At 41.7% G+C, this 16661-nt stretch overlaps 1 protein-coding gene across 2 annotated transcripts in view; it reads left to right on the top strand.

Moving 5' to 3' along the window:
- Positions 1–16661, top strand: part of ARHGAP24 (Rho GTPase activating protein 24) — a 229403-nt gene that overhangs the window by 70698 nt on the left and 142044 nt on the right. For both annotated transcript variants that reach the window (XM_063335819.1, XM_063335818.1), the window contains exon 3: positions 10467–10554. In XM_063335819.1, the coding sequence (XP_063191889.1) occupies positions 10467–10554 (88 nt within the window). The remainder of the gene's footprint in view (positions 1–10466; positions 10555–16661) is intronic.

The following is a 16661-nucleotide window of genomic DNA, read 5'->3' as shown; positions in this document are numbered from 1 at the left end:
ACAAATTATACTGTTTGAGAAGTAATTTGTAATCAGTGAATCAGAGTTTTCCGGTTGTGTTAATTGTTCAGATAGCACAGAAGACATGACCCCAGTCTCTGTGAGACAGGATCACTGCTAATTAGTGTAATCCCTTAGACAAAGACAGAGTATCTTACACTAGGTGCCGGAAAGCTGAATGAGCTATTTAATTTGTGTCAATGTGGTATTTGTAGTGCAGAAGCACTTATAAGCCATGCTCGTAAAACATTCACTACATAGACAAAATATAAACAGTATAAATGTTAAAACAACAAGCAATATAGGCATTAAAAAAACTTGCAAAGAAAGATAACCCTTGCCATTAAGCTCTAAAGTTTTTCCATGAGAAACTAAGTTTTTTTTTCTTCAATAAAAAACTGCAAGATGGTAACTTGCACAGGACAGGCAAACTCCACTGAGTATTCTTGCTAGCCAAAAGCCAACAAGAATATTTGCACAGGAAAAGAAGAAACGACTTCCTTCAGTGGAATCATATTCCCATTTCCATGTCTCTGTCTGCCACCTTTCTTTACTTATGCTGTAAAAGTTGCACTTTATGTGTAGTTTCTAGGAAATCTGCAGCAACTTCAACCTTCACTGCATACTGACCTGTAAATGAATTGTCCTCAGGTGAGCTGCTTCGCCATATATAGCTTTCCTGGAAAAAAAACCACCTCTGTGTGTTGGGCTTGGAAAGGATTTTACTTCTTAAATTCAACACGGAAGTCATAAAACAAACAAAAACCCAAACAAATTGATGTGAATCATCCCTTGTCTCAAGGCAAGAACAGTTTTATGTTAGTAATTCCTGATAGAGAGTTGTCTTTATCTGTATTTGAAGTACTTCAGGGCTGAAGACTTCAGTCTCTCAAGGCTGAGCTCTCCAGTTGTTTACTATTTCTTCTCCTGTTCACACTGGACCTAGAGAACAAAGGTGGTTTTTATATATTTAAAAATTATTTCTCTTGTTTTGGTAGGTTTTAAAAGAGGCAGAGTAGTGTAAATTGTCATAAGCAAGACTGTTATTGTAAGCTAAGCCAATAAGAAACGCTGAAGAGAAGGCCGGGGTGGGTGGGGTGTGGTGCTGAGGGGAGGGAGAAAGATAATGATCTTAATTAGAAACTTTGAAATTGGTCGGTTATTTCTGACAGTCAGAAGCAGTCTGACCTCCACCTGGGATTTACCTGACCATGGTTTTAGCCCCTGCTGTTTTTCTGACTCTATGATAGGGTAACTGTGATAGTAAGTGGTAGTAAAAGGCGATTTCTTCTGGTGCTAAACTGGAGTGTCTGCAGGGTTCCTGCTGGTGGGTGTAGCAGGGTCCCCTGTGAACCTGCCGCGGACACCTGAGTCAGCTCCCTACCCTGCAAAGGCCTCTCTGGCAGAGTTTCCTGGGACTTAGAAATGGTAAAATCTTAATTATTGATTTCATTTGATTATTATTTGTCTGGGATTATTCTTTTTTTCTTTTAGTCCTTGATGATGATCTTCAGAAAAGGATGGCAAGCCGCCGCACTGGAGCACATGGGTTTTTTGGAGCAAATTGCTTCAACTCCGTTTGTCCCACTGACTAGCTTGGAGAGAGAGGTTGCGGTTTTTAGTGCTCTCATCACTTGTGTTGGTTTCTCTGCCTTCCCTGTGCTGGGTCTGCACCCACCTGCCAGCGCAGGGCCCCAGCTGGGCCTAGTGTTCAGGCTGGGGCTGTTTCAGCTCGGAGGTGAACAGACGAGTTATTTGTTGCTCCATCGGCTGTGCTCCAGGGTGACATTTACTCCTTTAAGTGTCGTGACATCTATTGCCTATATTCATCTGTCAACTGTTACAGTGGGTCAGGTTTTGACAATCTGCTTTGAAAGCCAACCATAATTATCCGGCTGTATTTTTTCTGACAAGGTTGTAGTGTTGTTAGTGTTTCCACAGACTGTTTTCCCCCTAAATTAATCCTCCTGCAATGTGAAAGCATAATTCAGAATGAGAACCAGCAAAGTGCTTGATTATCATTAGCAGTTCTGGTAACTGAATGTTTTTCTGTCCATCATGAGCTAGATCCTAATCCTTTCCATCAGCTGTGGGATTTAAACCAATTAGAGTGTATAAATGATATCCATTTGACCCTTGGAAGTGAGGCAACTGTGAGCAGTGACCACGGATTGCCCACCTCTTCAAAATAAGAAAGGAAAACAAAGATGTAATAGAAGGTTCAGGTTTAGGGCCTTCTTTTTGCCTCTGAATCTTATCTTGAAACATGTATAGTTCAGTATTTAATGACTGACTTGATTTAACCTGCTTTATCATATATGCTACATTCTCTCACAGTGTTGCTGTTTCTGTCAAGACTCACTGGAGAGCTCTGTATATAAATGAGAGGCCATACTTGAAAATATCATCTTTTTGGGGAATAATTGCATTGTTTTGGCCTAGATGTTCCCAGGACTAGAAGTCAGTAAATTTCCTTTGCAGAAGAGATCTATAAAGTAAGACTTGGTCCTCTGTGTTCTGATGCTTTGTGTTTTATTGGTTTGTTTTTTTGTTTTTTTTTTCTTGGGAAAACAGTTTTATCTAATAATAAGCTAAATTTCTTATTGAGCAGAGCTACTGGAAATAAGATTTCTCATAGCTGCCTTTTTCTTCTATAATTCAGTAATGCCCAGTCTCATGGTTGTCTATTGATCAAAATTTAATGATCATTACAAAGCCTAATTTTATCAAAACTTCCATGCATGCATCTAATAATGAGCTTAGCTTGTAGTCATGAGTCCTTAAATTCAATGCAGTCTCCAAATTTATTTATACGTCTCCTTTTTCTTTGCCTTCAGAAAATACCACAGGGTCCTTTTTGTAAGCGACACGGCAACTGCAGTGGGTTCCCCAGGAAGGCACCCTGTATTGTAGAGCTCCCGCAACATCTGCCAGTCGCTGGGCCTTGTAACCTGTCCTGTTCTGTTAAATGAGCTCAGTCCCTGCTGCCGAGGCACAGTCCTAATTACTCTTTCTGGAAGTGCTTGTGTGGGAGCAGGTGCACACCGCGCCTTCAGGCCCAAGGTAACTTTCAAGAGCGTTACTTGTGAATTGGCTCACCCCCTGTAACTATCTCCCCAGCTCCTTGTACCCCCCTGTGACAAACTAGGGAAAGAAAAGCACATCGCTGGAGGAGGAGCGATGTTTCTGACAGAAGCTGGTGACATATAATTGGATAAGCTCATTCATTAGGGAGAAGCCAGGAGAGGGTGGGTAAAATAGAGGTGTTCAAGCTTCTCTAGATACCACAGTAAATCTGCTTTAGACAGGAAAGCTGCTTCGTACTAATCCAAGATCTGTCTGAAACTTTTTAAAATAGCAGGCAGAGTTTAGAGGTGGGAAGAGAGCATGTTCAGTCTTACTTTCAACGGTAAGGTAGAGGTTGGTGCTGGGAAACAGATTCAGAAAGAGGCAAAAGCTTATTAGGCAAAATATATATTATTATCAGGCAAAAGCTGAAATTATTAAATTTCAGACATTGTCTCAGACATGGTTAGGAAATGGTCACTCTTCTCTCTTGCCCTTACTAGAAAAAAGAAAACCATGATGCAATATGCCTGTATCTAGCCTCTGGGGTTTTTTTTGGTATTGTGTTACAGCTTAACTTGGTATGGGCTTTCTTTCTCTCGTGGAACAAAAAAGGGAGTTTTTTCTAGTGGCTGCTCGAGCCAAGATTGCTTCATTCTGGAGGAGAGAAGTTTCTCTCAAGCAGAGAAGCACTCAGGCATTAAGTGAAATGTGTAGCAGGAGAGAAAGAGAGAAAAATCTTTAAAGAAACTGTAAACATATCCTAGTAAAATTGCCAACTCCGTCTCTCATGTCAGATTAAATGTTTTGGTGCTCATTGCCAAGCAAACAGTACATGTGGTATTCACCACCACAGAGGTGAATTTACTACTACTTTAGAAAATTAAGCTATGAGGTAGGTTTCAACATTTCCTAAAGGAAAAATCTCCTTTATACTCCTGTCTGCAGAATTTCTGAGAACTGAATGACAATTCTTGTTCTTCAACGGTAACAAGCTGGAGTAATGTGTTAACATAGTGGGGCATGACATAGGAAATGTCATAGAATCGTACAATAGCTTGGGTTGGAAGAGACCTTTAAAGGTCATCTAGTCCAACCTCCCCTGCAACGAGCAGGGACATCTTCAACTAGATCAGGCTGCTCAGAGCCCCGTCCAACCTGACCTTGAATGTCTCCAGGGACGGGGCATCTACCACCTCTCTGGGCAACCTGTTCCAGTGTTTCACTACAGCTGTTGTAAAGAATTTCTTCCTTATACCTAGGCTAAGTCTTCCCTCTTTTAGTTTAAAGCCATTACCCCTTATGCTATCACAAAAGGCCCTGCTAAAAAATTTGTCCCCATCTTTCTTTTAATTACTGGAAGGCCACAGTAAGTTCTCCGCAGAGCCTTCTCTTCTCCAGGCTGAAAACCCCAACTCTCTCAGCCAGTTCTCATAGGAGAGGTGCTCCATATCAAATGCAATGGAATTTATGCCAGGAAAATGTATGCTGTGTATTGACTGAATTTTGTCCAGCCAAACCTGTTTCTTTTGTAATTTCTCTGTCCTCCTCAGTCTTCATCGTTGGCATGTTACACATCAAAAATGTTGTCATATTACACACGCTAAAATCTGAATAGTCCCCCCCCGCCTTCTCCTGGATGCCTCAAATAGGATAGCGCTTGTGGTTCTTTCCCTGTGCATACTGCAAAACTGTAAATGGCTGCAGTAACTGCAAGACAAAGACTGCATCATCTCCTGTGGTAATTGTACTTCTTCCAGAGCTTTCCTTGCTTAAGTGGTATAAAAATCCACTCTTTTATAATAAAAATTTAAAAATCTTATTATCTTATAATAATAAAAAAATATTATAGGAGAACATCTGGTTCCTTCATTCTCTTATAATTATATCTTGTATTAACATTTCATTATTGACCTCAGTATAACTGGATTTCTGCCTGTGCTATAAATTTTCCTCCTCACCTTGTGTGGATTCCTCACAGTGCAAAGGGCTCTCTTGGACTTGAGTTAATCTATTTTTGTGATAGTTCAAAGGCAAAAACAGTAGTTATGTGAGGAATGAGGATTTATAGTTAACTGATATCATTTACTTGCTCACTTTATCCTTCTTTGCTATACATCACTTGTTTAACAATTCACAGTACATGTACACGTCCGTGTGTACATGTAGAAATTTATATGTATGTATGTGCATACATATCAAGTATATTATTTAATCTGGGTTGATTAACAGGCTTTACTGTGAAATACAGTGGATGCCTTTCAGGCTGCGACTTTGTAAATACTAGTGACGCTGAGAGTACTATCCACTAAATGTAGTATTTTTCAGCCAAAGATACCATCCAAGTTGAAGTGCACAGTTGTTCTTAAATATGACACTCCAGACTTTCCAGAAACAACAACAGCAACAAAAGAAACTGTACAACAGCGCTGTGTTGTACATGGCTAAGTCATTTAACAGGCACGTGTACCCAAAAATCCTCCCCATCAGTTGCCTCGTTCCTAGCTGATGACCTTCCTGCCTCTCTGAAAGCTGATTCTTGTCTACCGTTTCCTCCCTCTCTGAGTAAACCTTTTGTAAGAGCTGTGAAGTAGTTCAGTCTGGCACCATCTAGGGAGGGAGAGGACTTGGCATGGGGAATAGTAGTTGATTGCGGGCTGCAGACCTTCTTAGCACTGTTTTTGAGGAACTTTTTTCTTCTAAGGGACAAAGTCGAGCTGATTTGTGAGCCTTCTTGCAGAGAGGCATGAGTAGCTGGGCTGTGTTTGTTCAGGGGCCGCACTCTGGCGGGGTTAAAATCCTGGAAACTTTTGCTGCCAAACCAACACAGCCACTTCTGTGTCGTGGTTAACAAGTTACCCAACCTCTAGCAACAGACAAAGAGGAAGAAACTATGTGAAGATCCTCTAAGTTAATTGAAACTTTTCAGAAGTACCAGAAGAAAAATCCTGGGAAGAGTTTCCCATGAAACAAGAAAAACAGATATGTAAATGCAGCACTTATCTTGAAAGCTGAAGTAGAATTCAATGATCTCTGATAAATCATCAAAGTTGGAAGGGCAAGAAGAACATCTGATATAACTGCTGATACTGTGGACTTCTGAAGTAACTTTTTTAAGGGGTGGCAGGACAAACTGTGAGCAAGCAAATAGACCAGTTAAACCTTGGAGAGTTTTATTAGGATAAATGCTGAATACATTATTTTGGCAAGAAAGCAGTTAATTTCCTCATGTATCTACATGCTTTTTGAGTAAAATCCATACAGAGGTATTGAAAATCATGTAAGTGTCTTCGTAGTTGCCAGTCAGCATCTTAAAGGCATGGGAATTCCTTGTATCATAAGCTTTCTCGGGGAAAACCTGGTATCTCTTAAACACAGCTTCAGAAAACGAAGTTCAAACAAGGCTGGGGAAAGTATAGCTGGGGAGGAGTAATGGGAAAAAGAAAGCAAGAGGCACAGGGTTGCTTCACTGTTAGGGTGTTACACAGAGTGTGCAAAACAGAAATAACCATCTGTCAGTTGGTTGCCATGAAACACTTGTGTGGTGGCCATCCTGTCTCCTTTTTCATGCTTCCTCGTGAAGTTCAGCTGGGAATGGCGCTGAAAGTGTTGCAGGGGACTGTTGTGGGATAAAACATCTCTTTGCGCAAGACTGTAATGCTGTTGACTGTAATGTGAAGTAGATTTATGTCATTGCTGCTGCACTGCAGTATTTTATCCGGCACTTTGTTAACCAAGTAGTAATTTTTCTTCAGTTAAAGGCTGCATATTTGCAGATTTATAATTTTAACAAAAATGTGGTTGTTTTGCTATTTAGGTGATCTTTGGTTTGAAGCAATAGTGTACTTTAGCGAAAGCCATGTGTGTGAGAAGCTTCTTTGAAAGTGGGCTTGGTACTTGGTTAGGGAAAAGGCTAATGCTTCTTGAGCAACCCAAACTTCTCCTTCATCCTATGAGTCACCCTCAGTGCTCAGCTAGAGAAACAGAACTGCGCTGGTAAGGACAGAATTGCTGGAAACTGAAAAACAACCCGGGTTTATCACAGCAGGAGCTCTGTAAAATGCTGCTGACCTGGTGGAAGCACAGACTGCAGACAGAATGGCAAGGGGAGGAGAAGGGTTTTGGATCAGGGCCACATTTTTCTCCCACTCCCATTTTTCTATATTTCTATAGACTGTGTCTTGTTCCCTGCCAGCACCATGGTTTTTTCTTTCTTTTTTTGAAAGCAGGATATTAATCTGGTCCAATCTTTAGTCTTATGTTGAGATGTTTTTTCAAACAGTTTTGAATGATTTGTATGGTTTGATATGAAGAAATGTGAAGTTTTCTAATTATGGAACATTTACATGCACTGATACCCAAGTCAAAACATGTATTTCCTCTGGAAAACACCTTCATCCTTTATGTGCAAATTACTATCTTGTTAGCTATCTTAGACCATATAGTTGGTTTTCTCTTGTTTCCCCCTGGAATTAGAGGCTCAAGGGGAAAACCAGCGCTTTAGCTTGTTGAAACTTTGCAGCTCTGTGATAGTCCATGCTCTTTAGGTTATCCAAGCTGTAAGGATGGGCCACATGTTGCACCTTAAGGGCCCAGAAAGACAACTGAGCCCGACAAGGGGCCCGACAGTGATGTGGGGACTGGGGTCCCCCTGCTCGTATCAAATACCCAGCAGCCGGGGCTGTGCCACACGAGGGGCCGAGGGTTTGTTTTTTTTTTACAGTACAAATGTGTTCCCTGGCTGTTGGCCTGCTTGTGTGAAACAAACTGCTGAGAAACTTAAGCAAAGGGACACTCCAGATAGCCTTGGTACAGTTATGTAGATAACTACAAAACTTAATGAAGAGGAAGTGTGGCTGTATGGTGGGTGTGAAAGCAGACAGAATGGGAAGTGAAAGAGCTGCAATTGCTCTCTTAGGCTTTCCCCGCTAGTCTGGGGCATCCAGGTGCATGTTGCACAAACAAAGCTATTCTCTTATTGAAAAAAAAAACCCACATAAATGTATATTTTTAAGTATCTCACATGCACCGATGTTTCCAATAATAGTTCTGAAAATAGACGTTAAAATAAGATTGCCGTTTGAGGACATGTTTTCTTTTTATTCCACAGCAATGTTCTGTATAATGTTGCTGTGTGGATTTCCTTCATATAAACTTAACTGGCATGTGTGGCGTTAGGCTTCACATCTTAGTAGTTGAAATAGGTTTCGTCTATGAAATGAAGGTGCTAAGGTTATAAATATTATGACTGTTTTGTTCTTATGTTCTCAAAAATCTGTCGTTAAGACAGCTCACTGTAGAGGCTTTTACATCAAAGAATCAGAAAGCACCGCATTGTAATGAGACTGCAGCATGTCTATCGCTAATGAGTTGACAGCAAAGTTGAATGCAGTTTTCATTTACTGTCTTGTAAATTGATTTTAGTTGACAGTGCTGTAGGCTAGGTCTCTTTAATTTTGTATTTTTGCTTAATTGAATAGCAAGACATATAATTAGTGTAAATATGTTGTATGTCTTCACTGACACAAGTTCCCAAGGCAGTGAAATGTACTCCAGCGTGAAGACTCTGATCTGCTTGTCCTGTGTGCTGGGTGGAGCTTTTTTTAGGTAAAACCAGCTCCAGCTGGAAGTTATACCGGGCAAGAAAATTATAGCAGTCTTAATGGCCTATTACATGTGACATAAAATACATGTAGTTAAAAATCTTTTTTAGATATTTTTATTCCTGGTCTGCCATAATTCTCAGAAAAATTTATTCCATATATTTGCTGTTTTTTCTCAAGCTGTTATATGAGAAGTTGAGCTATTTTGTGACAGCTTTTTCCCATTCATATAATCTTTTTTGTTTATGATACTATTCTTACTTAATAAAGTATTTCACAGAAGGCTTTGGCGTGTGACAACTGTTAATAGTCGCTTCTTGTAGCAGGAACGAAGGAAAATAGCTTCCAGTAGAGCTATTGGACCAAGGTACTTAATGGTTATAATGCATCTGTATATGCAGCGAGTAGGGAAAGCTGCCCACAACTGCTAATGCTTGCTGCTAATACCACCTCAGCAGAATACTGTTCTGTTTCATCTCTTTTCAGTAAAAAGTAACATAGTGTTTCATGCAGGTGCTTTTGTATGATCTGATAAAATATCTGTGGACCCTGTCTTCGGCTTCCGCTGGCACAGCGTACCTGCTGGCAGACAGCAATATACGGGCAAGTGGGTTTAGAGCTCAGTCTCCACATCAGATGGTACAAATACTGATTTTTGTGAAACATTTGTTACCACTTTCTTCAGGTGACTTTTTCCTGTTGATTTGTAAGATCTTCTTTGCAAGAAGACTATAACATTCTGCTTGTCTTGCCCTCCTAATAATTGTGAGTGTTTCTGCTTGTAATGAAGGTTACAGGCCATAGCAACAAATGCTGCATATCAGAATTGATGTTTTTCCTTTACTGCTGTTTGGGTGAGGGGCCTGACAGGTATTTAGAAGCAGCATTTGGTGAAACCACTATGGAAAATGATGCTCCATGTTGGATTCAGTGATCCTTATGGGGCCCCTCCAACTTGAGATAGTCTATGTTTAAGCCGTGTAAGTTATGTAAGTTGTTTACTTTGGAGATAGGGGCCCTGTTACACAGTAGTTGGAGAATATTGGTAAGTAAGTATTATCTCCAATTAACAGTGATAGAAAGCTCGTACCTGATACAATTCCTAGGATGCCGCTCTGAAATTGGCTCTGGACAGCCGTCCCATCATAATGTCACTAAGGACTGCCTGCTAACTGAGGAGGAAATAGTACTAGGAGGGGCTGTAATATCTGAAAATGAAAAAGAGCTCTGAGAGGAAAGGGGTGGCCTATCCATCCGAAGTGACAGCAGGGCAAAGAGGGAGGAGGGGGCAAAGTTGGTGGAAGTGGGATGTTTTCTCTGTACTGATTCCCTGGGATGCTACGGCAAAAGGGCACAGAGCAGGGACTGGATATGCACACCACAAATTGAGGTTATTCTTCTGTACGTGTATCCTTTGGCTTTAGCCAGGAAGCCTGGCTGGTAAGTTCATCTGCCTCACACATGCAACTTCATAGCTTTTCACCAACAGGGTCAAACTAGCCCTTTCTTTTAGTCCCAATTTTTCCGTGCAGCACAGTGGAATTAGTACAAAAATCTTCAGAGTAACAGAACCCCAAGAGATGTAAAACCCTAAAACCACTATTGAATGCCTCAGTTAATTAAGGGGATCTATGATGTTGGCTTTTGGGATAATCCCTCCTCAGTCTCACTTTGGAGGTCAGCTGCCCTAGTGCAATGCCACATATTTATGTATAGCCCAGTCAAAAAAGAAGTGTCAGTCTATCAGAAGCATGGTAGCAGTTTTAATCCCATGTTTGTTGTTGTTTTTTTCTTTAGGGTACCATCTTTCTGCCCGGTAACAGAGTAATTGAGCATTCCGGCAATGAAGAAAGTCCAGGAAAGTTCCTTTTTGAAGTTGTTCCAGGTAGGATATTCTACTCCATGTAAAAAGTCTTTGCAGTTTTGTTCTCAGTGACAAACGGCCACATCTGTTCTGCCAGAACAGAAGCTGAAGATGATCAATGATTCAATTTAAGGAAGAAAAATGGTTAATTTGTTAATACTTTCATTCCTAATTTTTTCATTCATCTCCAGGCAACGTAGGAAAAGGATGTGTCAATGTAAAGCGTGATTGTTCACAGCAAGGCGCTGGGCCACTGAGTGGCATAGTGACAGTACAAGTGTATTTGGTACTTATTTTAGATTATATTGGATGTTATGAAGTAGTTGTTGCATTTAGTGAGACCGCTTATTGCCGAGACTATAGGCCTGACACTGGATGCACGAACAGCCAGTCTGCTGTAGGTCTGGCCACTTTCAAAAGAACAAAGGAATCCATAACTTAGCATCAAAAGCTTATCAGTATAGCACATGGGCTTGATGACATCAGTGCCATCACTTAAGAATACTTCCTGGTCACTGTTCGTGGATAAGCAGATTGTGACAACAGCAAGCATCACTGATTTAGAACCCTAAACTTGTTTTTACTTGTGTTTTTTTTTGATTGTCTATTTTACTGGGTTTACAGTGAAGCAACTGGAGTTGCTTCAAGAACATTACCCTGTCAACTGAGTGGTCTCCTGACTGCAGGTATTTCTGAAGTGATTTGCTAGCCTTCTCTTTGCTACCTTGAACTTCCGGAGGGCAGAGTTTGGCCTGTTTAGGGGCCTCGTTGACAGAGTCCCTTGTGAGACAGTCCTGAAGAGCAAAGGAGTTCTGGAAGGCTGGACATTATTCAAGAAGGAAATCTTAAAGGTGCAGGAGCAGGCTGTCCCCATGTGCTGAAAAATGAGCCGGTGGGGAAGACCACTGGCCTGGCTGAATGGAGAGTTTTGGCTAGAACTCAGGAAAACCCAGGAAGTTTATGACCTTTGGAAGAAGGGGCAGGAAATTCGGGAGGACTACAAGGATGTCATGAGGTTATGCAAGGAGATATTAGAAGGGCCAAAGCCCAACTAGAACTTAATCTGGCTACTGCCATAACAGAGAATAAAAAATGCTCCTATAAACACATTAGCAACAAAAGGAGGGCTAAGGAGAATCTCCATCCTTTATTGGATGCGGGGGGAAACATAGTGACAAAGGATGAGGAAAAGGCTGAGGTACTTTAATAGTAAGTCTCAGTCTTTAATAGCAAGACCAATTGTTCTTGAGGTATCCAGCCCCCTGCACTGGAAGACAGGGACGGAGAGCAGAATGAAGCCCCAGTAATCCAAGAGGAAATGGTTAGCGACCTGCTATACCACTTAGATGTACACAAGTCTATGCAACCAGATGGGATCCACCCAAGGGTACTCAGGGAGCTGGTGAAAATGGTCACCAAGCCACTTTCAACCATTTATCAGCAATCTCAGCTAACGGAAAGGTCCCAGTTGACTGGGAGGTTAACAAATGTGACACCCATCTACAAGAAAGGCCAGGAGGAGGATCCAGGGAACTACAGGCCTGACCTTGGTGCTGGGGAAGGTTATGGAGCAGATCATCTTGAGTGCCATCACATGGCACATACAGGACAAACAGGTAAAAGGGTGCAGTTAGCAGGGGTCTATGAAGGGCAAGTTCTGCTTGACTAACGTGATCTCCTTCAATGACAAGGTGACCCGCTTAGTGGATGAGAGAAAGGCTGTGGATGTTGTCTACCAGGACCTTAGTAAAGCCTTTGACACCGTTTCCCACTCATGGCTCGTGGCTTGCACAAGTGTACTCTTTGCTGGGTAAAAAACTGGCTGGATGGCCAGGTCCAAAGAGTTGTAAATACAGATTCAATAAGGCTAAATGCTGAGTCATGCACTTGGGTCACAACAACCCCATGCGGCGCTACAGGCTTGGGGCGGAGTGGCTGGAGAGCTGCCTGGCAGAAAAGGACCTGGAGGTGTGGGTCGACAGCCAGCTGAATATGAGCCAGCAGTGTGCCCAGGTGGCTAAGAAGGCCAACAGCATCCTGGCTTCTATCAGAAATAGTCTAGCCAGCAGGACTAGGGAAGTGGTTGTGCCCCTGTACTCAGCCCTGGTGAGGCTGCACCTTGAGTACTGTGTTCAGTTTTGGGCCCCTCACTACAAGAAAGACATTGAGGTGCTGGAGCCTGTCTGAAGAAGAGCAATGAAGCTGGTGAAGGGTCTAGAGAACAAGTCTGATGAGGAGCAGCTGAGGCAAATGGGGTTGTTTAGCCTGGAGAAAAGGAGGCCGAGGGGAGACCTTATCGCTTTCTACAACTACCTGAAAGGAGGTTGTAATGAGCTGGGGGTCAGTCTTTTCTTCCATGTAAGGAAAAATTTCTTCACCAAAAGGGCTATTAAGCATTGGAACAGGCTGCCCAAGCAAGTGGTTGAATCACCATCCCTGGAGGTATTTAAAAGACATGTAGATGTGGCGCTTAGGGACATGGTTTAGTGGTGGACTTGGCCGTGCTGGGTTTACAGTTGGAGTTGATGATCTTAAGGGTGTTTTCCAACCTAAATAATTCTATGTTTCAACATGCAGTTAGCCCACTGTTTTTATTCAGTATATTCTGTTAATCCCCATTTTACTTTTTATTTACCTTGCCATTATGGCGGTTCAAAAGGGTAAATAGAGGATAATGTTTATTGAAACTCACCTCCTTGTTCTTGCTCTTAAACCATCTTGGTGTCAAGGCACACATGTAGTTCTTTTGACTGATGCATGGAGGTATAGATATGTTGTACAAATAGAAGGAGGCCTAAAAGAGGCCGGTCACTCACTGGAATTTGCAGATGCAGCTCAGCACAGTGCAGCTTTATTCTTCCTTTTATATGCGGCAAAGAATTTGATTATGGAAGCTACGTGCAGTAAGGGGTTAGTGTGCTAAGAAAGCAAGCATGGTATCTGTGAGGTTTGCTTAACACTCACCCCAGCTTGAATCAATCACATTTTAAAAAGTTTCTCACTGTGGTGTGTATCTTTTTCATGTGTTCAAAATATTGAAAGAAACATATTATTAACATTGCAAGCCTGGGGTTGACTAAAATCTTGTTTCCATTGAAAATGAAGAGAGTTTTTTCAATTGAAAAAGTGCCCTTTTTAATTTTTTTTTTATTTCCCCCCAGAGCACACAGAATGCTTTCTGCCCTAAAATTTCCAGGTGAAATGGGACTTCCAATCAGTCATTTCGTAAATTAAGTCTGTATTTCTTCTGGATGTTGTAGATGGGAAAGAGAGAAGCTGAACTTCCATAGTTATAGCTGTTGCTTTTGTTGCAGTAGGGTCTGTGCCCTACAGCAGTGAGCGCGGAGGGGATAAGATGAGCAGACAGAAATGGACTGGCACTGATTTTGGCGATGATACTCTCTTTCCTTCTGATAGATGTGACCATGGGAGAAGCAGCTTTAGTTACTGCCACAAGTTAAACTAGAAGGTGCTGCTGAGGAAGAGCACAAAACTGGGGTGTTTCCATCTCAAAATGGCTGTCATGCCACATCACGTGTGAAGACATCAATATAAAGGATTTTGCTGAAGCTTGTGCTCCATATGTCCCAATTCATATTACACCATAATCTGTCTGATAATGCTCGCCCTGAGTGTTCTTATTATGCCTCTGGTCTGTGTGAATTTGGCATCTAGTGTGGAATTTTTAACTGTAGGCCCGACATGTGTGTACGGTACAGGCACGAAAACCTTGTGCAACCGTGCAGGCAGCTGTATGGCACCAGAGGGTCAGTGCTTGCATGGGATCCGCCACAGCTGAGCTGCAGAGAACTCCCTCGGGTACAGCTTGTAATTTTTCCCAACAGGAGGAAATCTGGCTGACAGCAGGGTAGTAGGGAATGGTAATGGAATAAGGCTTGAAGAGTCAAACATTTACGTCTTGAAGGCAGGCCCTTCTGTCCATGTTCAGGCACCTTCCTCAGAGATCACTCATTTTCTGCATACGATCCCAAACACCACTGATGCCTGTGGGATGTGTACAGCACATTTGGTACACACACAGACCGTACTTTGCTGCTCTTTGAATGCTTTTGCAACAGTACCTGGCTGTTGCCGAAATTGTAGGAAGACTCCAGAAACACAATGTTTCGCCCTGGTTTTAAGTTACCAGTACACTGTTAAGTCTTAGCCACCATCTTTGTTGCTTCTGTTACCATAATTTGACTGTTTATTGCTCGTTTTCAAAGTGTCAGCATCTCTCACTCGACTTTCTTCCAGCCTGAGCCTTTATGTGCCAAGCCTCAGCCCAGGGTCTTCCTTCATGCCCAAGTTAAAAAGCTTGGGCAGCACAGCTGACAATGGCAGTGCCAGCTGCTGAACTGATGGGCAATGCTGATGGGAGAGCACGATTGCTGTTGTGATTCCCCAAAATATTTGTTATGCCATCTTTCTATGCAGTCAAGTTAAAAAGTAATTTGCAATTAGTTTTTGGGCTGCCTTCAATATTTATCTGGAGTCTCCCTGAGAATCAGGTATGGGTTTGTTTTTTTTTTTTCTGTTTGCTTGCTCTTAATTCTGAGTATGGGGTTTTGGATGTTTTTAGGGTAGCACCAGTATCTTTATTTTTCCCCCCTTGCTAACAAGCATGCAGCTATAGTGACTTCATGCTGGAGTAATTTTCCTGGTGAGATATTATGCTAAGGATTCGTGACCAAAAAAAAAGCTTTTGGGAAATCAGATAGGACATTTCATGCCACAGCACTTGTCTTTGGGGGATGAAATTTAAATTGAGACTCAGGCTGATTGTGCAGGCACCACGGTGCATGTAGAAGTGTTGTCAGCTGTACGTTAAGCAAAGATGAAGTGAGCTTTGCCACTGTCGTTGTGTCACTGTTGCTTCTCAAGGCAAGTATTGTCAGCCTTTTGTAATGGAGCTGTTTGTCATCTGTATCCTCTTAGTGACTCAATATAAAAGTCAGTTTTACAGGCTGACAGCAACAAAACTGAGCTCATTGAGTGTAATAGAGAAAAGTATATTGTAGCCAAGGTTCTGTTTAGCCTTTGTTAGCTTTCATATGAGAAAAAAGCTACATAGCAACAGGATCTATTTGCAGAGTTTTTTTTTTTTATTTTGTCAGCTTAAATGAATGTTGTGTTAAATGTATGGCGCTGAAGCTCATGCTGCTCTTGGATTCTGTTTTCCCTGTATTAAAAGTTGAAGTAATTTTAGTTATAATCCCAAAGGCAATAGTGACAAGTCCTCTTTTTGTCTATCATGTCTGTGGGCGGCCTGAAAACTTGTGTGTGTGTTTGTTTATTGGTAATGCATGCAAATTATTTTAAGAATGTATGTGGGAGTAGGTTTATACTATGAAACTAATTCTCTGTGCGCAGCCATCTCTGAAGATGAATGAAAGAAATGTGTGTGGAGACAAGTATCTTGCAGTTTTGATGCTGTAATTAAAATACAGATGCCTTTAATTTGCATTTTGAAAACATTCTGTTCATTCCTTAAGTCATGACATGGTTTAATACTTAAAATTATTCCTTTTTTTTTCTTTTGCTGTGCTGATGAAGTTAATTCACAGGAGTGAAACTGTCTCCTGTACAGCACGAGGCCCACGCCACACTTCTGTGCAGTTTTCTGTACTGGAGTCAGTGTGACAAGGAGGTGATTAGTGATGTTTGTGGTTAATAAGAGCTTCTATCGCACTTGGGAATGTTTCATACTCAACAGAAACCAGAAGACGGTTTAAATAAAGACTTTTTTAATGGGAAATATGTACATATAGCAAAGTTGTGTGATTAGGTTTGTTCAAGTGATTGTGTTTTCTTTACCGATTGTTACTAGTTTTATTTAGAAGATAAAATCTCACTCTGTGTATTTGTTCCTGTCTAAAGGAAACCTGAGGTGTTTATCTTGGTATGCAGGTGCAATGGGGAAAGGCACTTGTGTTCACACAGAACTGAATCGGGTGACCTAGCTGTGTTTCAGTGAACTAGGTGTCACCCGTAGGTACAGAGGTGCAGAACAGAGGCACACGAAAACACCGTAGTTTGAATGTGTGGTGATTTGCAGATGGGGGACTTGATTCCTGCTTGAGTTGAGTTGCTGCACCCCGTCTGCATCAGGAGGAGCTGAGCACAGA

Source organism: Chroicocephalus ridibundus, chromosome 5, assembly GCF_963924245.1.
Source record: "Chroicocephalus ridibundus chromosome 5, bChrRid1.1, whole genome shotgun sequence".
Taxonomy (NCBI): Eukaryota; Metazoa; Chordata; class Aves; order Charadriiformes; family Laridae; genus Chroicocephalus; species Chroicocephalus ridibundus.
Note: the sequence above shows the minus strand (reverse complement) of the source record. Positions and strands in the feature narration are given on the sequence as shown.